At 43.5% G+C, this 21,402-nt stretch overlaps 1 protein-coding gene across 2 annotated transcripts in view; it reads left to right on the top strand.

Annotated features, from left to right (window-relative positions):
• CPNE4 (copine 4) overlaps positions 1-21,402 on the top strand; it is a 206,356-nt gene that overhangs the window by 102,667 nt on the left and 82,287 nt on the right. For both annotated transcript variants that reach the window (XM_077303399.1, XM_077303400.1), the window contains exons 3-5: positions 9,246-9,425; positions 15,684-15,755; positions 19,052-19,126. In XM_077303399.1, coding sequence (XP_077159514.1) covers positions 9,246-9,425; positions 15,684-15,755; positions 19,052-19,126 — 327 coding nt within the window. The remainder of the gene's footprint in view (positions 1-9,245; positions 9,426-15,683; positions 15,756-19,051; positions 19,127-21,402) is intronic.

Here is a 21,402-nt window from a genome sequence, read left to right as displayed (position 1 = left end):
TTACAGCGGCTCACAATTGCCTATCCTTCCTCTTCTTACAACCCTCTGTGAGGGAGGTGATGCTGAGAAAGCTCTGAGAGTGCCCAAGGTCACTCAGCTGGCTGCATGTGGAGGAGGAGTGGGAAATCAAACCCAGTTCTCCAGATTAGGGGCTGCCACTCTTTACCGCTACACCAAGTTACCTCTGAGAAAAGTGGATTATTTCCAGCAACTGTGTGAGAAGACAGCACTTTCTTTCATTAGTTGTGTGTCTAGACATTGTAGAATTCTAGCATTACTGAAGATGAATACTGCATCATCTTCCTGTGATCCAAAACCTACATTGTGACCTGATCTGACCCAGGGCTCCATCCGACTGACATTTCCTTCTAGCATAGCATCTTGCTTGATTCTCATTCCGTCTTGCAACTTGTTGCTATAATTTTTGTAGGCAGTAGCATAACTTTTGTCTCAGTTAAAGGGAGTTTGGATTCTTTGGCAAACCATCACACAAGCAATAGAAACAGCAATGAGTGGCATGAGTCACACATATAAGTTAGTTCTGTCCTAACATCCAAAGACCTTATGCATTTCGACCTGTACAGGTCTTCCTTAGATTAAGTACGCAAAATGGTTTTAGAAAAGCACACAGATATACATAAAATATGTTTTTAGATCATTTTTCAGTCACCAGGGTGGTAAACCAACTTCTATATTCAAGTGGGGGTCCCTTGCATATCCACTGGGTGATAAATGTTCTTATACAGAGAAGGCTATTTCAAGGGGCTGTCTTCAAGAACCTTCCCTGGTTTTGAACAACACCTGCTCTGTGCTCTTGTGTGCCTATTGACCTCTGAGGAAGACCAGTCTAGGTCAAAACACATAAGGTCTTTGGATATTACGACAGAACTAATTTATATGTGTGACTCATGTCACTCCTTGCTGTTTTTATTATTTTTTATATTATTATATTTTTGAGCTCCATAAATAAAATTCAAATGAAATACGTTTTTCTTATACAAAGGAGCAGTTTTCTCAACCTTCTCAGATTCTCAACTCAGGCTGGGTTTTTACTCCTCTTTTTGTTTTTTTGTTAAACCATCACCAGCCCCTGAGCTGAACTTCCAGACAGTGGAACTTTGATACGTTTATCCAGTAGAACCTTCATAAGTTTATCCGGTGGAACCTTCATAAGTTCTATGAATGGTGTTCAGACAACTGGAGTATTTACTGTGATCAGAGGTGTGCGTTTTCCAAACCTGTGTCTGTATATAGTCCCATTTCTCATTGAGGAGCACACCAAATACTCCAGTGGAAATATTGCTCTCCATAGACTTCCTTACCTAGAGTTCTGTTGACTTGCATTTTAATAAATACATTTTTTATTTGTGCATCGCCCAGGGTGGTTAACAACATTTGAAAACAACACATAATAAATAAAACAGCAAATCCTTAATAAAAACCACCTCCTATTAATTTGTCTCATTGTGGGGATTGACCAGTTTTTGGCAGAGTTTCTGTCGGTGGATGATTCTTAAAGAAGCAATATATAAGAAGACTGCTCTGAGCAACAAGGTTTCAAAAAGAACAATATTTGAAAATACAGAGCCTAAGTACCCAACATACTTAGAGCCAGTGTGTTGCGGTGGCTACAGGGATGGACAATGATTGGGAAATCCCAGGTTCAAATCTGCAATTTGTGAAGAAGTTCAGTGGATGACCTTGGACCAAGAAGGGACCCAAGTTCCCTGGAGGAAAAGCAGAATAGAAGAAATACACTTCACCTTTCATTGTGCATATTTTCACTTGATTCTGATACTGTTATTTAAATAATCAATACTTCCCTTTTTGTTTGTCTTCCAATGTTGTGTAGAAAGCACTTGAGTAAAATTGGGATTTCAGTAAAATCAGCAGCAAAATGTCCATTATGGGGATTTTTTCCCCTCACCATTGTAGAACCACAAACATGTATACAAGGTGCTGTTTTGGTTTACTAAGTTTGCCTAATCAACTTGATTGTAAGTGCTATAGACTATCTATAAAGCTAAAATCATCCATCAAATGTGCTTTCCTATCTGTAGTCTTGATTGCAATAAAGTGTAGTTTAGGGAACCGGCATGCTCCACCTTAAAAATCCTGTTTAAGCGTGACAGTTGCTCAACTGATTTAAAGCTTTCTTGTGCAGCTACAGTCAGAAGACTCTTGTTCTAAAAAGATCAAATCCTGTTTTGTATTGCAGATCACTTTCCATGACTATGTCCTCCATAAGCTGATTCTTTCCTTTATTTGCCATCGTTTTATGCTGTAACTGTGGAGAAATACCTTTTACGTTTGGATTGGAGCTTGATGCAGCCCCCTCATTTTGGCATGTTTTTTCTTTCTTGTAACAGAAGACAGGCAGGAGTAGGGAAAGTCGGTTGCTCCCAAATCTTGCTCAAGCACAGAGTATCAAAGCATTTAGAAATGCTAATGAATATCTTAGCTGGGGATGATGAAATGGCCAGCTCATACCATAGCTGAAATGTAACACTTAGAAGTTGACTCAGAGACTTGGAGTGCAAAAGGTTAGGTTGGATCTTCCTGCGGATTTCAGGAAAAGGCACTTTTGATCCACAAAGGAGGATCAAGGAGGGGGCCATTCTAGCAGGTCCATTCTGACCAATTCCAACGGAAGGAGCCATCACACTGGAGATTCATTTTGATAGTCTCCATTGCTACCTAGAGTAGATAAAGGGCTGCCTCCCTGTACAAGTTACGGAGGTTTTAGAACACTTTACCTTCTAAGTTAAAGAGCCTGCCTCAGAAACAAGATCACCTAGGGCATGTTTAGAGTCAAGGGCGGGTAAATTGCATGTTGGCATCTTGCTTTTTGCCTGTTGTCCAAGCCCCCTTCTCTGAGCCAGTATTGACTGGAAGCTTGAAGCAGAAAGCACCCAGGACAGGATTCCTGCTCCAAAACTACCTTGTCCCCACTACCCAGCTGATGGTGGGAAGGCTTGGGAAAGATAGCTTGCCAGACATGTTGTTCCCCACTTCCTTTCTGTGCCACCTCCCAATAGTGTCTCCACCTCTACACCCTTTGGCTTCCCTTCCTGTTCTTGTCACCACAGGCCCTCCTCCTAGTCTCCTGCCACTGTTTGCTCCTGGCTTTTATTTCACAGACCCATTATATGGGGGTCCCTAGGTAACCCCGCATTGATGGACCTTCATTGCCATTTTTTTTGCAGGTAGATATGTTTCTTTGCTTTGTTTTTCTCCCCACCCCCTATCCCCATCCCCCAATTCCTCCTCCATAAACACTTGTGGGTTTTTCTGTAAGCCTGGGGGACTACAAGTTCTTCGAAAACACAGCTCTTTTATTGAATCCAAACACCAACCAAATACCAAAAAAAAGGGGGAAACACAGACTTATATACAATTCAGTGGGTCCGCCAAAAGCTCTGATTGGCCCTTAATGTGGCTCTATGGTTGGTCCATAGAGTTCAGGATTTATAGTCTGTGATTGGTCCTTTCACAAGCCTTCATTCACATAGTGGCTCATAATAGCACCATTCTGTATACATACATAATGCTTAGTTTATACAACCACCCTCCCGTGTAATTGTGTGATTTTTAAAAAATCTGCATTTTGGGGCCAAATTCAGAATTAGATCTACAGATCTGTTAAAAGGATAGGATGACATTAATGACAATATTGGGGGGGGGGGAGTGACACATTGAACTTAAGCTTCTTTCAGGGTCCATGGAGTGCCACGTCTCCCTCTTATCTGCCACCTTGGCCTGGGAGGGTGAAACTGGAAGGGGGAAGGCACTTTACTATGCTCAGTGTTAGTCTCAGAAAGGCTCTGCTACAACAGCCTAGGAATTCCCAGGTTGTCTCTGGGCCCACAGTAGTTACTGCACTATAGCCGGACCCGCCTCCTCACTGATCTATGCTGAGCTCTTAAGTATCCTTCCCAGCCTCCCATCTCCACCCCCTGAGTGATTAATAGCATGCCATTGGGTATTGGCTCCCAGGTTTGCTTCCAGATGCAACCCTGCTTCTGTGGCCTCTCCCTTCCACCTGCCTCTCTCTCTTTTATATTGAAGCCCCCCCCCCTCGTTCTCATCACTGCAGAACAGAGCTTGGGCTTTTCCAGGGGGACTTGACGACATGCCCAACTTGGCAATTCTGGGACTTGCCCCTGGTTGAACCTCCATGGCGAAATCTTCTCCGCCAGCTCCTGTCCTCGAGGGTGCTTCAATTTTCTGGACAATGTAGGGGTCTGGGTCTGTCTCCTTTGGTGGGTCCTGTCCCCTCTCTCAGGAGCAGCTTCTTCATGCACCTTTTCATATATTTGCTTTTCAATTGAATTTTCTAGTGTTAAATTTTTTCTTCGGTTCTTCTCATATTTTAATGGATGCTCAACCTTCTTACAAGCAGCTGGATCGGCCTCATAATTATGGACCCCTCTGAAGTGGTGCATTTGAATAAACTTCAAAGGCACTTCTCCCAAGAGTATTGGATACCTAATGATTATGTTTGAGCAGCAGCTCAGAGAAAGTTAGACTTCCTGGTATAAAATGCATCAGACAGACTAGAGAGTTGGAAATGAATGTGTAAGAGAGACAAATAACTGTAGGCTGTCTGGGGGTACTTTGCCATGTTGATAGGAGCATCATGCTTGTGTGAGTGTGTGTATACAAGGCAAAAAAATGTCCTCATGAGACCAAGGAGGGATCCACAGCTGAGACATCTTAATGTGTTACAACTCTGCCTGTAAATATGCTGAGGCTTGGAGTCCTTGGACTGGACTCGGTCTTCAGGCAGTGGCCTATTCTCTTTCTTAGGAAAGAGACCTAATACAGCCTCTAGTTGTTGAGTTTATTTTCCAGCAGCGAAGCCACTCAGCTGAGCATTGTCCTTACTGTTGGAGGTTTTTCCCCCCAAGATCAGCAAAATTCCCAGCTCTTGTGCCTACACAGTACCTGGTTTACAGTTCTAAAATATGTGTTTTTTGGCTACACAAAGGACTGCCTCCTCCCATTTGAAAAAGCAAATAATATGTCCCTAGGGTTGCGTACTATGGGGAAAATGACAAATAAGAAGTTGTGTCCAGTGTCCTACTGCCTTATTGGCGCTGCTGCCATCAGCCAGGGGGACCCCTTCCTCTGAGCGATCTCTTAGTATTTTTCTGTGCTGTACCTGTTTATTATCACCCTTCCTGGGCTGCTGGGGTTTTTTAAATTGCTATTATCTCAAGGAGGTCCATTTAGTGTCCAAAAGGGAGTCAAATGGCCTTGAGGAGTGTTCAGCCAAGCAGGCATCTAATTCTGAATTGCTTTCACTTTAGCAGATGAAAGGGCTTTTCCATCTTTTAGTGCAAAAAACACCTGAGTCAAGGGGGTGTTTGGGCCAGAACCTATATGTGTCCTGATTCTACAATTGTAACCTATATTAAGCAATGATTATTTGCCCCTTCTTGCTTTCTTAGACTAGAATAAACTTTCTGATGGACTTTCTGTTAAAGACTGCCTAAGGTCATTTTCTGTGTCTCCCTGGAAGTGCATCATAGGGTCGTGACACCCAGCTCATTAGCAAGTACAGCACTGAAAGTGTTGGGTTTTGTAACTGGGGCTATATATATATTGAATTCATGCCCATACTGCCAAGGAATGGTAAGCCGGGGAGACACAGGAGTCTCATTAAGTTGTTTAATCAAAGCTGATTCACACATACCCATCTATCACTTATTGTTTTACCATTCATATTTTAATGGCATATCTGAATCGTGTTCACTAAAAAGAGATGTACACAAAGTTAGATGGTGCATGTGGGAATTTATCCAATTTACCCAATTTATCCTGGGATGACACATCCCTGGAACAACATGAATTTTGGAATAACTGGGCCCATGTGTGATTCCTGTTACAATCCAGTGTTGCACTGAAAAAAAGGGTTAACTCCACATTAGCTACTGTTCAATATTTTCAAACATCCCTTAATTTGAAAACAATGTCTCTCAAGTATGATGACCTTCTTTGATGGCTTCTCATTTGTGGGATGCAGATGAAATGGCGTGAAAGCGGAGTTAATAAAAACTTACTCATGAGCTACCAAGTGAAGTGTAAATTGCTTTGTGCTTGCGTTAGAATCTCATATAAGTTATTACTGCCTGGGAAGTTTCATCTTGTTAATTTCCATTTGTCCTAAAAATAACACCGCTCTGCTTTGCCACTCGCTGCAAGAAAGGTTTCCTCGGATTCAAGAAGAAGAAGAAGAAGAGTTGGTTCTTATATGCCGCTTTTCTCTACCCAAAGGAGGCTCAAAGCGGCTTACAGTCGCCTTCGCTTTCCTCTCCCCACAACTGACACCCTGTGGGGTGGGTGAGGCTGAGGGAGCCCTGATATCACTGCTCAGTCAGAACAGCTTTATCAGTGCCATGGCGAGCAAAGGCCACCCAGCTGGCTGCATGTGGGGGAGTGCAGAATCGAACCCGGCATGCCAGATTAGAAATACGTACTCCTAACCACTACACCAAACTGGCTTTCAATCACTCTCCTCTGGTGATGCCTGAAAGCGGTGCCAGGGACAGGGAAGCTCCCCCCCCCCATGACTGAAACTCATGTGTACTATCCCGTTATCTGCCTTCTTGAAATAGATTCAGGGGGTCACAGCAGTGGTCTGAAGCAGCAGAACCAAGATGGAGTCCACGGTGCCTTCAAAACCAGCAAAGTTTAATTCTGGGCATAGGTAGATTCCGGTGAGGAGCAGTGTTGGTCTGAAGCAGCACAACAAGAATTGGCATAGAATAATGGTGTTCACATTTTCTTTATCATCTGTTACATGTCCTGAGGAAAAAAATCTACCTCAGTAATGGGAAAGTCACTAGCCCTTTAATGCCATTTTTGTGTTTCGGCATTACTGCTGCTGTTCTCTCTCAACACATGGATGAAAGTTTGCAGACAGCTACCCTCTTAAGCGTACTTAAGATATGAGATCCTACACCTTTGAGAGACTTCTCTCAGTGGATAGTTCTCATGATGTGATTTTTCAACCACATCAGAGCAGGGAGAGAGCATCATATTCCTTCAGGGCACGCTGATCTTCCTTGCCACAGTGCACTGACACCATGCTGGGATTTCTCACACTTCCCTGTAACATTGCCCATGGATATGAGTCTTCATGTTCATCATTTCCCTATCTCAGTAGTGATCATTGATAGTGTTGCCAGCTCTGGGTTGGGAAATACCTGGAGACTTTGTGGGTGGCGCTGGGAGTGAGAGGGATTGATGGTGGGGAGGGACCTCACTGTTGTATAATGCTATGAACACAATGTTAGGCATGATCTGAATATGGAAGAGTAAGGATATCAGCCTTAATACAAAGTGCCGGCTAGTCAACGCTGTTGTCTTCCCCATAACAACCTATGGATGCAAAAGCTGGACCCTGAAGAAGGAAGACAGAAGGAGAATAGGTGCTTTCGAATTATGGTGTTGGAGGCAAATGCTACGAATACCATGGAAAGTCAAAAGTACCAACAATATAGATTTAGAGAGGAGCAAACCAACTATGACAGTAGATGGGAAGATATTATGGCTGAAACTCACTTACTTTGGACACATCATAAGATCAAACTCATTAGAAAAATCATTAATGCTCGGCATGGTCAGCGGCAAAAGGAAACGTGGTCGCCAAAGGATCCGCTGGTTCGATACGATCAAAGCTGATACAGGGATGACCATGAACCAACTAAAAGAAGCAGTCAGAGACAGGGGCGCGTGGCGGAGACTTACCTATAGCAGTGGTCCCCAACCCCCGGGCCGTGGCCCGCTGCTGGGCCGCGAAGGCCTCGGCGCTGGGCCGCGGCTCCCTCTTCCTACCCACCCCCCACAGCGAGAAGCTCGCCAGGCTGCAAGCAAATCGGCCGCCGAAGCGGCCGATCAGCTTGCGGCCCAGCAAGCTTCTTGCTTTGGGAGGGGGCGGGAAGAGAAGCTTGCCGGGCCGAAAGCTAATCGGCCGCTTTGGCGGCCGATTTCCTTGCGGCCTGGAGGGGCGGGAAGAGGGAGCCGCGGCCAGCGGCATGCCGGCGGTGCAAACGCGCACGCACAGACTTGCCGCGCATGCGCGTTTGTGTCTGGCGGGGGCACAAATACGCATGCACGGCAAGTCCGTGCATGCACGTTTGCGCCGGGGCTGCCGCGTACGCGCTGGGCCCCAGTTCGCCCTCTCCCCGCACCCCAGCGCAGCGGTCCGCAGCCTGACAAAGGTTGCGGACCACTGACCTATAGAACTGCCGAGGGTCGGATACGACTGAACAGATATCATCATCATCATCATCATCATCATCATCAGTCTATCCTCCAAAGCAGCCAATTTCTCCAGTGGGATTGATACCTTTAGTCTGTAGATCACCTGTAATTCCAGGAGATTCCCATGTCCCACCTGAGGACTGGCATCCCTAATCAATGGCATGGAGAAAAGTAAAGGAACCTGAGCAGAATAATACTCTCCTAAACCCATTGACTCCAATGGACTTAGAAGGATGTATAGTTCTTTTTAGGACGGCACTGTCTGTTGAGTATCACAGCAGACGTGTACAGCGATGAGGCTGGAGACTCAACTCAGAGTGGCCGTTTGAGGCAGCAGCCCAACGTTCGCCATTTCATCTAGTTCTGCTCTAGTTGCCTTTGCCAGCCACGGAACTTGAATTAGTTGCAAGCAAGTCCTATCCTATTACTGTAGTTCTAAAAATCGTTTGTCCATCGTACCTTTCCTTGGAAACAGTCCCCATATTCACCCACAGGTCAGCCAGAAGCAATTTGCCAAGGAATGCATGCATGAATGAATCCTCAACCTGACATTTTTCGCAGGTTCCAAATGTTCAGATAATTGTCAGTGATTATATCCTGCTCTGTCCACACGTCAGTTCAACTGATTCTCTTTATTATATTCTCGGCTGACCTCTTATAATAATAAAATACAGCCATTCCATGCACGGACCTCATATGCATATGAGTTTTGGCTCTAATATAATTGCTTGTTTCCTTTGAAAGCTGTGACTCTTTTAAATTCCAACCCTTTCAAAGCTATTAAAATGATATTATCATGGGAGCTTATTTTATTTTAAAAACGAGGTATTTCTTTTTTTAAAAAACTGTAAAAATATTAAATAACCATTTATCTCTCTCATTGTATTGGCTATGAAAGTTTTTAAAAATTGGTTTTGCTTTGGTTTACTCAAGTAGAATGGATGCTTATTCCTGTAAACTCTCTCCATTGACAGGTCGACAGGACAGAAGTGATCCGGACTTGCATAAATCCCATCTTCTCAAAGCTTTTCACGGTGGACTTTTACTTTGAAGAGGTTCAGCGGCTACGGTTTGAAGTGCATGACATCAGCAGCAATCACAACGGGCTGAAAGATGCAGACTTTCTTGGTGGTATGGAATGTACTCTTGGGCAGGTAAAAATCTCAGCTCTCTTTTCTGCATTTTTTGCATGGATAAATCAGTCACTCATACAAACATTGGAGTGTTTTTTTTAAAGACTTTTAAAAATTTTAGGAGTATGTTTTCTTTCACGTTTTCTTTATGACTACTGGGATCCCTTTTCTGGCAGGCTCAACTTATTCCTGATTTTCTTGGCTGTTGATCCACAAGCATTGGAATTGGTTTGGGTGTGGCTATTCACTGCATTTGCCCTCTCTGCACATTATTACAGGTTTTTTTTTTTTTAAGTAAGTCTTTATCCTGTTCCCTCATGGAGATATGGTTTTCTCCTTATATCTTGGGTTGGGGAAAAAACTAGAGACTTACTTTTTTAAAAGTTGGAAATTCAGAAATTCAGAAAACCTGGTTAATCATTACAACACTATGTCACTATATTGATTAGGGCTGCTAAAATAAACTAAAGCTGCTCATCTTCAGGACAGGGGGAAAGGGAGTGGTTTGATGAAGTGGACAGTCCAGTCATTGAAAAGTGGGCTGGAGGTGGGTGGGAATGGGTTGAACAAAGAAAGCCAACAGAAACATTGTGTGTGAGGAAAAAGCCAATTCAAAATTGGCTTCCCAAAAATATTGCGGTAAAAGCGGTTTCAAAAGGTCCAGAAAAAAATGGAATAACCAAAAACAACAACATGAAAATGAAAGACACAAGAAATGTGTGGAAATTGAGAGCTAAGGGAAGTAATATGGGGCCATAGCCAACAAGGGGGGAAAGCTATGTGGGAAAAAACCTGTTCCTGGAATGGGCAGGTTTGTGGCAATCTCAAGTCTGAGTCTAGAAGCACTTAGTCTAGCATACAGTGTTGTTATGTTCAGTCTAAGGACACAGGTGCCTCAGATATGTATTGCTGTGAATGTGGGCCACTTTCCAATCTAAGCCGCCCTGTAAACTGCCCTGAGCCTCTGGGGAGGGCGGTATACGAATGAATGAATGAATGAATGAATGAATGAATGAATGAATGAATGAATGAATGAATGAATGAGCCCTGTCCACACAGGAAAAGTTGAGCATAAAGATAAAAACCCGCCTTCCACCACATCTCCTGTATGTGCTTAGATACTGCACTCTCTGAGCTGGTGGTTCATGAAATGGCAATCTTTGACCAAGCAGTGAGGTATTTTTAGGAGCATGGCAGGAATGCTGAAGACCTAGGTATATCGAAAACAGAAATAAAAAATATAAATATCTTGGCTGGAGGGACCAGCAAATTCAAGCAGTCAGAATAAGCCCAAGCATTGCATATGAAACATTACACTAGGAAAGCAACTGGATGACTGATTATGCACTTATGATGTGCTGGGCAAGTTTTCACCACATTGGATTCTAAGGGTGGATGCCGAATTTGTGCCTGGCATCCTTCATCTGTGGTTTCCTCCCATCACTGGTCAGGACTCCAATTGCAACATGAGTTTAGCATTTTTGTTGGGAGTGTGGTGGGCACATAGTCAGTACTTTTAGTTCCGTTAAGTGTTGTGTTCTGGATATGCACATAGCTACAGAAGTTTCCAGGTCATGGGAGAATACACTGCTAGCTATGAAGCAGAAACTTCCTGATTCCTTTTTGGTCTTCTCCCTGGCTTGTGGGGGCCGACTTCAAGCCAGTGGAATGGAAAATATTCTGATTATTTTCTGACCTGGGACAATGATGAGGCTCCCTTGCCACATTTTCCTGGGTTTGTCTTGAGTGTATTAAATCTGCGAGGCCGGGCAAATGCTTTGTAGCTTAATACAAATTGCTTGAGCAAAGTCTGAGAACCGTCTTGTAAGGGAACTGATAGATGCTGTTTTGATCCATTTTTTTTTCTCCTGCATGCTACCAAGATGGGTGTCAAAGTTGGATATTCTGATAGGGCCCATTTAAAGATATTAGAGTTCTACCATCTCCCTTAACCTCTTTACTTCTGACATTTGAGTTCTTATATATCTGACATAGAGCCTCTTGTGGCGCAGAGAGCCTCTTGTGGCGCAGAGTGGTAAGGCAGCCGTCTGAAAGCTATGCCCATGAGGCTGGGAGTTCAATCCCAGCAGCCGGCTCAAGGTTGACTCAGCCTTCCATCCTCCCAAGGTCGGTAAAATGAGTACCCAGCTTGCTGGGGGGTAAATGGTAATGACTGGGGAAGGCACTGGCAAACCACCCTGTATTGAGTCTGCCATGAAAATGCTAGAGGGCGTCACCCCAAGGGTCAAACATGACTCGGTGCTTGCACAGGGGATACCTTTACCTTTTACCTTATATCTGACATATCTATCTTTTTGGCTGGTTTGCCTCTTGCTTGTGTGGAAGCAGGCAGTCAATATTATGGTCTTTTTGGGTAGGGGATTTTATTTCCATATATAAGCAATAAACATTTCTTATAATTGATGGTGGTTACCAAAAGGTGACTAGTTAAGTGTTACATCTTAGCCTTCATATTCAAAGGGCAGCTTAATGCCAGTAAAAACTGATTTCCTCTCAATTATATAAATGATACCTTGCATCCCCTAATTATTAATTACTGATGAAGGCAGTTGACTGCCAAATGGACCTGTGTTACTGTTTCTTTGACAGCCGTTGACAGGGAGAACATAAAAGCAGGGCATTCATACCAGGAGCACCCACTGTGTCAAAATGAATAGCTTAGAAATCATCACTCCTTTATAATGAAAGAATGAATTAGTAAACGAGAGAATCACCCAAACAATCGCAGTCTTTTTCTTTTAGAAAATGTAGCTGGTTTAAATCAAGATCCTCTAAATTCCAAGCTTTATTAGGCTATTTTCAGTGTTCCTGTTTGGAAAGTCTCTACGAAGCTCACATTATAATGCAATTAAAGTGAGAGCAAAGAACCAGAGTGCTGGTTTTGGACAAAGGAGACTGAGGACGGATCTTTCATATGTCATTTCAACCGAGGGTGTGTCTAGAACAGCCATAAACACAGCTTCCTACCCACAGATCATACCCAAAGGGTACTTGTTAATGGTTCAGCATCCTCTTGGAGAAGAGTGACAACTGGAGTTGTCCAGGGGCCTGTGTTGTTCAACACATTTATAAATCATTTGGGTGAGTGCTTAGGGGGTACTTATTAAATTTGCAGAAGATACTAAACTGGGAGGGGAGAAGACAGAATCAGAATACAGGATGATCTTGATAGGCTCGAAAAGTGGATAGCCATCTCAAAGAGAGGCTTTGAAGGTTCAAAAGGGTGGCAGGATACAGTGGATGAGCGATAGGGTTGTGAGTGCCCTGCAAACTGCAGGGGGTTGGACTAGATGATCCAGGAAGTCCCTTCCAACTCTTTGATTCTATGATTGTTGGTTTGGTTTTCCCCTCCCCACATCTCTTGAAACAATTGGTGTCTTTTTGGTTTGGAGAGCTTGTTATGACATCTGACTCCAGGTCTGTAGTAGGGTTGGGTGCTTCAACCTGAAGCAGCTCCCTTGGCACTGGATCAGGCCTGCTGCAGTGACAAACTGGTTCTGAGCAGTCCAAACTACCCCCCCCCCTGTTGGAAAAGCCGGTGCTGGAGTGGTCTGCTTCTTCGCCTCGGCACTGAGGCAACTGTTTTGGAGCGGGGGACTTAACTGCAGCACAGATGCCCCCCACCCCACCCTCTGCGGCACATCAACGTGGTGTGCCACCTTTCTTCTTCTGTGCCTTGGCTGAAGCGCCTCGGTTGCCTCAGCCAAGGCAAAGCAGGCCGAGGCAACTTCAGCTGAGGCTGACTCAGTCTGAGACGGCCTCAGCCGTAGCTGGAGTGCTCCGGATTGGGACCGCTCCGCATAACCCTAGTCTGGAGTCAATGGACTCCCCCCAAAAATCCCCCAAACCTCGGGTTCTGAACTTGAGTTTATGGTGAATCAGAGCTTGATGACCAAGCTGGCATTTCCTTCAGTCATGTGCCACTCATTAGAAAGAAGAAATGGGGAGATCACATCCAGGGTACAAGGATGGCAAAAGGCTGTGTTTGTGCCCACCGTGGACAAACCTCTGTTTGTGTTGTTTGTGTTAGCACTGAACACAGCCCTGGATTTACACTTATCCCTAAACCAGTCTTTCAGCCTAGCTTCCATGTCAGGGCTGTTTTGAAACTAAAAAACACGAAGTGAGCATCTTTGATCTTTTTAGAGGGAGAGAGTATTTTTTAGTGATAGACTCTGGAGCCTAAACTTTCATTCTGCTAGGATATGATGGAGAGAGAAACAGATGCTCCCAATCATGAAATAAAGCACAAGGTAGGAGCTAGGAGTATGGGGCTGTGTCCCCTAGAAAAGATCATGTGATTTTTGACACCTCCTCTGCCAACCCTCCAACTCCCCTCCCCCAGGTGCTGCTTCTGGGAGTCTCCCATCCCTAAGGAGCAGCATAAGGGGCATTTTGGGCTGTGGCAGGTAAATCAGGATAGCTGTGCATTGAATTTAGACAGTATGCAACCAGTTGGAAGCAAACATTTATTTTATGTATCGTATGGCATGTTTAGTGTGGCCAGGAGATCCAAGGATTGTCTGGCAGCTGGGCAAGGGATGGTCTAAAGTGACTGGCTATTGCCTGCCTCCATGTCATGCCTGCTAGTATTCCTTGGAGGAGGAACTACCACCCAACTCCTTTGAGGTCTTCCATCCCATCTCCCGGGTTACATGTTTGCAGCCCTGCTTAGCTTCCAAGATCTGACAGAATCAGGCTTGCCTGGACTATTCAGGTCCAGTGGAAGCAAACTATTTGCAAAGTTCAGAATCAGCAGCTATTGCAGATACATATGGATAATTTTTTCCCAACCCACCTGTGTATTTGACGGGCTTTTTATTATTTTGGCAAAAAAAATACCCCAAACTGTAGAAAGCCACAGTTGTTGTTTTATTAGTAGTGTCTCCCTTTGTCAAAACCAAGCTTTTTTTTCTGTTTTGACTTGTAATGACAATACTTGGCGATAAGAAACCTTTGCTTTTCAACTTTCCTTCTTCAGAACTCCTTTTCTTTAGTCACAGGAGCCCTGACATGTTTTGATTTATTACATAGCTACCCGAAAAGAAAATAGGTGTCAGTCATATTTTCTCTAGGAAGTAAATACGACAGTTAATTGTTACAGCTGGCAGAATGACTGGTTATATCCACTTTTTCAGCCTTGTTAGAAGCACTGGCTCCAGACAGCTGGCTTCTGTCAAGAAGAAAAAGCTGAGAGTCTAAAGGAAACAGTGATTCAAAGTCTGGGTCAAATGTATTTTCTCCTATAGGCTGATTTCCACAATTAGAGGTACCAGGGATTCTGTTGGTAGTGATAACTTCAGCTTCTTCCCCAGAAGCCAGCCCTGTCAGCACCATGGGCCTGGTTCCCTTTTCAGAACTCTGGGCAACATCTCTAGCCTCTTGACTTTGAAGAAAATTCTTCTCCCATTGTACCTGGTGACTGTGTATTGTATTCTGGCCCCTGGCTGTTTGTCTGATTGGTCCAGAATGATGCCACGTGGTTGTTCTGTGCCAATTTCCTGATAGGACCTATGTATAAAATAGGATAGTAGAGTCATGATTGCTGTTTAATAAACTTCCATGTGCATATGTTCAGTGCAGTGCAATCCTAAACAGCATTCTACCCTTCTCAGTTCAATGAAATGGATGGTCTTCAAAGAATGTAACTCTCAAGACTACAGTATAATACAGCTGAGTTTACATGGATAAAATTGCAATGCAATCCTAAGAATATCTCCCTGGGAGTAAGATATGTTGAGTGTAACTGTACAGAAGTAGCCCTGATGGGAGTTGCTGTCTTAACCTGTTGAATTGAAATGGCCTTCTTTTGGCTTGGCCATGCCCATAATTAAGGACCTGAACTTTTAAGGCTCTTTATATTTCAGAAGGGCATTTTTAAGCAATTGGTCAGATGCATTTACTGCGGCTTGTAAAGTGCCCATGGTGAGTTAAACATGCTCTTATCAGGAAGTAGAACCTTTAGGGTTTGGGTCTTTCTCCCATGCCTTGAAACCAGCAGCATCAACAGTTAGCTTGTGAAGTGGCAGGAACAATCGGCGCTGCCCAGGGAAAGAGATCTATTTTGAGTTCAGTCAGTGATGCTCCTTTCTGGAAACAGATTATAATATCATGTGGTGTGGAATTGTTTATCTCGGCTCCAGTTAATTATCTGGTATTCTATGTGCATAAATTTCTCCAACTTAAAGAAAAGAAACTCTACTGCAAAACCTGGAAATGACTTTGTCTTCTTGCATTCTTTGTTTTCATTTTGTGCAGATTGTTTCACAGAGAAAGCTGTCAAAGTCTTTATTGAAACATGGCAACACAGCAGGGAAATCGTCCATAACGGTGAGTCCATCTGAGATGTTATTCCCTCCCTATTTGCCTTGAAGGGGGGAAAGCGTCTAATTCTCAGCAGTGTTGTTCTTTTGAAATGTAGGGATTCCAAGAGTTTCGCATACATTCTTGCAATCAATACATTCTTGCAATCAATCAATAAAAAGGAAAGAGATACAATTTTATAATAATAATAATAATAATGGTAATTATAATTTTTAACCATCTTGATCGGTCAGATTAGGGCTCTCAGAGCTCTTTGTGCAATAATAAATTTTACAATAAAATAAAACTTAATTTTCACATTCCAGTTAGTTTAAAGAGGCAGGAATCTCAGTGGAGTTTGGTGCCACACAGCCCACTCCCCAAAGCATCTGTTTTCTCCAGGAGAGTTGATCTCTGTAGATTAGAGATGAACAGTTCCAGGTCCTGGAGGCTCACTTCTCTGCTGGATTGACACAGTGTTCCCCAACCCCTGGGCTGCAGCCCGGGTCGCGGGCCGTGGAGTCCTCGGTACCGGGCCGCGGCAGGGGGAAGGGAGGCACGGGTGCTGGCACACATTTCTCCTCCCCCCTGCGGTGTGCCACTTGCTGCACTGGGAGCAATCGGCCACTTCGGCAGCCAAATCGCTCAAGCCGGGGGGAGGCATGGGTGCAAACACGCAGGCGCAGCAGTGCCGCACTGCAGGGGGAAGGTGCAGGCACAAACGTGCAGGTGCGGCAGCTCCACGCCTGCGTGTTTGAGCCCACCGGTAAACACCGCTCTCCCTCTCCCCCCACCCCCAGTCCCCGGGGCTCCCTCTCCCCTTCCCCGGTCCTTGGCCTGAAAATAGTTTGGGAGCACTGGACTAGAAGACCACAATTTCCCTTGAACTCAAGACAAAGGTGACCCTGTAATCCTCTTTCAGAAGGGGGTTTAATAGGTGGGGTCCCAGCATTCTTGCTTCTTCTAGTGGACTCTCCAAGAAAGTTAGACAAAAATGGGACATAATATCTTCCTGCGTCGAGAAGGTGATACATGAGAGGAGCGAGTCCTTCAGAATTTGGAGCCTAAACTCTTTTTTACCATACTGATTGTCCCCTGAGTATATTTTAGAGAATATTTTAAAGTGGGTTTTAATATTGGGATTTTTGTAATTTTATCATGACTGTAAGCCACTACGAGCCAGCCTGGCAGCCAATAAATCACTTTATAAATAAATAAAATAGATAAATAAGGTCAGAAGAGCTTGCACAGGTGACACAATAGGACCTTCTAAGGTTCTCTGTTTACCAAAAATATATCAGAAACGTGTTGTATCATTCAGAGTATAAACAGAGTTGTCTTGGCTGCCTCCTCACCCTCCATCCCGTATTAATTACTATGAAGGCAGGCAGCAGGAGAGCACCATTCACAGAAAGAAGACTACAGCAGGGATGATACCATCACTGTACAGCAGACCTTAGGGTCCTGTCCAAACCCTAGATTAACAGTTGATGTGTTTTACAGATGTACAGGAATTAAATCTGTTTAGGATGCTTCTAAGGTGGATTTATCCCCATCCTTATTGATGCTCAGTTTCATGTCTTCTCCTTCTCCCAACCTGGCAGTGCTAACACAAAGAACAAAAACATTCCATTTTTGCTTTTGTTTTTAAGTTTTTACTAAAATTTACATTGACAAGAGCACTCTGTTTTTGCATCCTTTAAATTATGGTTTTAAAATTCTGTATTTCTTTTCAACTATTCATTACCCTTGAGATAGATCTTGGCTCAAATTACTGTTAATGTTTCCATTCTAGAATAACATGCTGTTTTCCTTGGTTTGTGATTATTGGAGGAATTATTTACAATGCAATTCTAAGAGGAGTTATACCCTTCTAAATCCATTGACTTCAACTCGTTTAGGCATAATACTGTTCGAGTTTGCACTGTTAACTATTTTTGTAACATAATATAGGCACAAAACACAACACTATAACAGAATAAACATTTGTATTTAGAAATTTGTAACTTATTTAAACGTAGTCCTCGAATCTGAGGGATTGGCTGGCATCATCTAGCCAAAGAACCCGAAACAGTAATTTAAATGTCAACATTAGCTTTTCCTGCATCATAGATCACCTTACTCAGTTTTAATCAGAGTGTGATAAAAGAATTATGCTCAATTTTGCCAGTAAGAAAAAGGTTTCTAAAGCTGTATGTTAGAAACCGTAATACTTTATTTTTTCTAGGATATTGAATGAAGTGCCTGAGTAATAAGTATTCTGCATATCCATGAAGTCCTTAGTGCTCAAGAATGCCAAATATATTATGGCACAAATTTAGCTCTCACTTATGAGGCAATCAGTTTGGGCCAAAAGACACTTCTCTGGTCCATTATCGGGAAAACAGAGTAGATCTCGGTAACACCGAAGTTGTACATTGCTACACTGAATCACAACTTTGGCAATTACATGTTTGCAGCCCATTCAAGGCTCGAAATGCAAGCAATTTTCCTGCTTGCCAAAGTCTGTGTCTCAGTGGTAGAGTATCTGAATGTGGAATGTCCCAGGTGAGGATCACGGGGTATAAGATCTGGTCTCCCCTGCCCCCTGGCTCCTGTGCACAGGACTAGATTGGATGATGGCCCCCTGTTGCCTGTTATTTCTATTCTTTAACTGGCTCCTCACTCCTAGTGGAAGAAGGCTTGACCCTCCAGCTGAACAGGGTGGGGGGTGGGGAGAAATTCTCGTACGAATTAGTACGTTTACCGTCTGTTGTCTATTTTTTATTGTTGTAAGGGGTGTTTTTATGGGGTTTATTGTATTTTTTACTGTTTTATCTTGTGTGAATGGCTGCGAGACCACTGGAAGAGCAGTGGTATAAAAATCAAAATATAAATAAAACAATAAAAGAATAATTGCCAACTATGAATATTATTTGGACCGATCCCAATGACCCAATGCATGGGGAGGCATCTTAATTATGTGCCATCATTTTATGTTTTAGGTTTTTTTAATGCATTATGTGGTTTTATATGGATATTGTTTTATGGTATTGTAGTGAACCACCGCGAGCCAGCTTGCTGGGAGCAGCAGTATACAAATTCAACTATAAATAAATGCGTACATAAATAAAATAAGTTCGATCCCTGGTATTGCCAGCTGAAAGCCTCAGGTAGTGGGTGATGTGCAAGATCTCCACTTGAGACAATGGAGAGCTCCTGTCAGTCTGAGCAGACAATTCTGATCTCCGTGAACCAAGGTTGATTCAGGATGAGGCAGCTTCCTGTGTTCAGCGCATGTGTGTTTTCCCTCTAATCAACGCTAAATGTGACTTTCCACTTAGGTAATTGCTGAAGAATTGTCTGGCAACGATGACTATGTTGAACTTTCCTTCAGCGCCCGGAAATTAGATGACAAGGTAATCTAGCAATTTGATGTTACCCTTCCCAAAAGATGTAGGAATACAGACAAATGTGACTGAATGAGACTTTTCTCTTTGCAGTAGGGTTGTGCGCTTCAGCGGCCAAAGGGGCCGTTCCAACCTGAAGCAGCCAGCACCGCAGTGTAGGGGGAGGGGTAGCGCCAGTACAGGCTAGAACGGCCAGTTCGGCGGCCGAAGCACACAACTCTACTTTGCAGCTCTTCTTGGAATGCTGATGTTATTAAACATATCAGAGATCTCAGATTGATGCTCATAATTAGGATTTCCTCTAGTTGCATAGTAATTAGACAAAAAACCCCAATGGAATGCAATTAAGACCAAGGTAATTTAATTATGCTGAGACCTCATGTATTTAAAATGCCACCAATCAGATATGTTGGCTTTGTAAAAAAATCCATCAAAGACATAATATTTAAGGCTGACATCCGAAAATATAAATTTGGGGACCCTCATTTGCATTTGTGTGTGGATGGTGTTTGGGCGAGGTTTTTCCTAGCTAAGTGTAGTAGAGGATTTCATCCTTCATGTCTTCTTGTCAACATTTGTTGGCCCATTCAACCCAAAGTGTGGCTGCTGACTAAGAAAATGTTTTTCAGTCTAGAGACATTGTTATTAACGACCGCTCAAGACTAGTGCAAGGCCTGTCATTGCAAAGTTGCAGTGGAGGAAGAATTGCTTGGATGTTAGAGGTATACATGGGATGCTCCCCCCACTGTGGAATCCCTAGCCAACAAGAGCAGGTACATGGAGTCAGGGATGTAGAATATTTTGCCCTCAATGCAACTGTTACCCCAGATACAGTCCCTTTTTCTTTTCTTGTAGGAATAAGTGGTAGTCATTACTTTTATGAAGGACAGGGACAGTTCTCCGGCCAAGCCACTACCAAACAACTGCTTACAGCAGCCTTTCTCAGCTTGGTGTAGTGGTTAAGAGTGCCAACTTCTAATCTGGCAAGCCGGGTTTGATTCCCCGCTCCTCCCCCACATGCAGCCAGCTGGGTGACCTTGGGCTCGCCACAACACCGAGAAAGCTGTTCTGACCGAGCAGTAATATCGGCTCACTCAGCCTCTCCTCCCTCGCAGGGTGTCTGTTGTGGGAGCGGAAAGGGAAGGAGATTGTAAGCTGCTTTGAGCATGAGAACCAACTCCTTCTTCTTCTACCTTTTCATTGTTGAAACATTATTTAGGCTTCAAGTAACCACAGAAGTGGTATGATTGTGCAGAATATGGTTGTGAAGCATAGTTATATACATGCCCACCTTACTCTTAATAGACTCTCTGTAGGCAATAGCAAGTACTTATTTAATGTACTGTAGGAATATTTTCTTTAAAATTGACCTATCAAAGTGGGGTGAATGCTCAGTTTTTGCAAGTAGGTGGAAGGCAGATAATCAGGACTGCAATTATAATCAAGCCACCACTTGAATGCAAGTGTTTATGACTGGCCATTGGTTGACCTTGGTTTCCTAGAGTCACCTAGAGTCACCACTGGCAACACGGATACTAAACATTTTGATAATGGCGTGTCCTTCAGAGAAAACCTTGATGGCTTCCTTTCATTCATTCCCGCAGGCAGAGCCATACATCAACTTTTGCCGGTATTGTTCAACCAGTAGAATAGTTGCACAATCAATACCTGGCATAGTTTAGCAGAGTGTCAGATTAGGATCTAAAGTACTAATAGGGTCAGGCCAGTCACTGAAGCCTATGGAACCAGACGGGACTGTCTTGAAATGCAGGAATGCTGGCTTCAGTGGTATATGCTTTGATGCTCAAACCTGTGTATGCTCTTGCAAGTGAAACCATTGGGCGGAGGGAGTTCTACTCTCTTGGGAGGAATTATGAATGTGTGTAGCATATACCAGTATAGACTGAATGTGATTAGTAACAGCAAATCTAATTAAAACTGCCAGGAATATTGAGGTAGGCAAAGCGTAATGAATGTGTAATTTGACTAAGGTACAAAGGTTAATAGCATCTCTAAGTTGGGGACCTTTAATTGCTCTAAATATCCAGGACCTTGGTAGTGTCTCAACTAAAAGGTGAATTATCCCTGATTGGGAGGAGAACTGCTTCTTCTATTAACCCCTCCCCCCCCCCCCCCGCAAAAAAAAACCCTACCCATTATATTTAACTCCTTGGAGGTAAGTGGAAGAGGCTAAATTTAAATACACTTTTTTTAAAAGCCGTGCGATCAAATTGCCTCACAGGATGACCTTCTGTACTGGAAGGAAGATGCGACACCAACTCTGT

Source organism: Paroedura picta, chromosome 11, assembly GCF_049243985.1.
Source record: "Paroedura picta isolate Pp20150507F chromosome 11, Ppicta_v3.0, whole genome shotgun sequence".
Taxonomy (NCBI): domain Eukaryota; kingdom Metazoa; phylum Chordata; class Lepidosauria; order Squamata; family Gekkonidae; genus Paroedura; species Paroedura picta.
The sequence above is the reverse complement of the archived record's forward strand: the minus strand, read 5'-3'. Positions and strand labels throughout refer to the sequence as shown.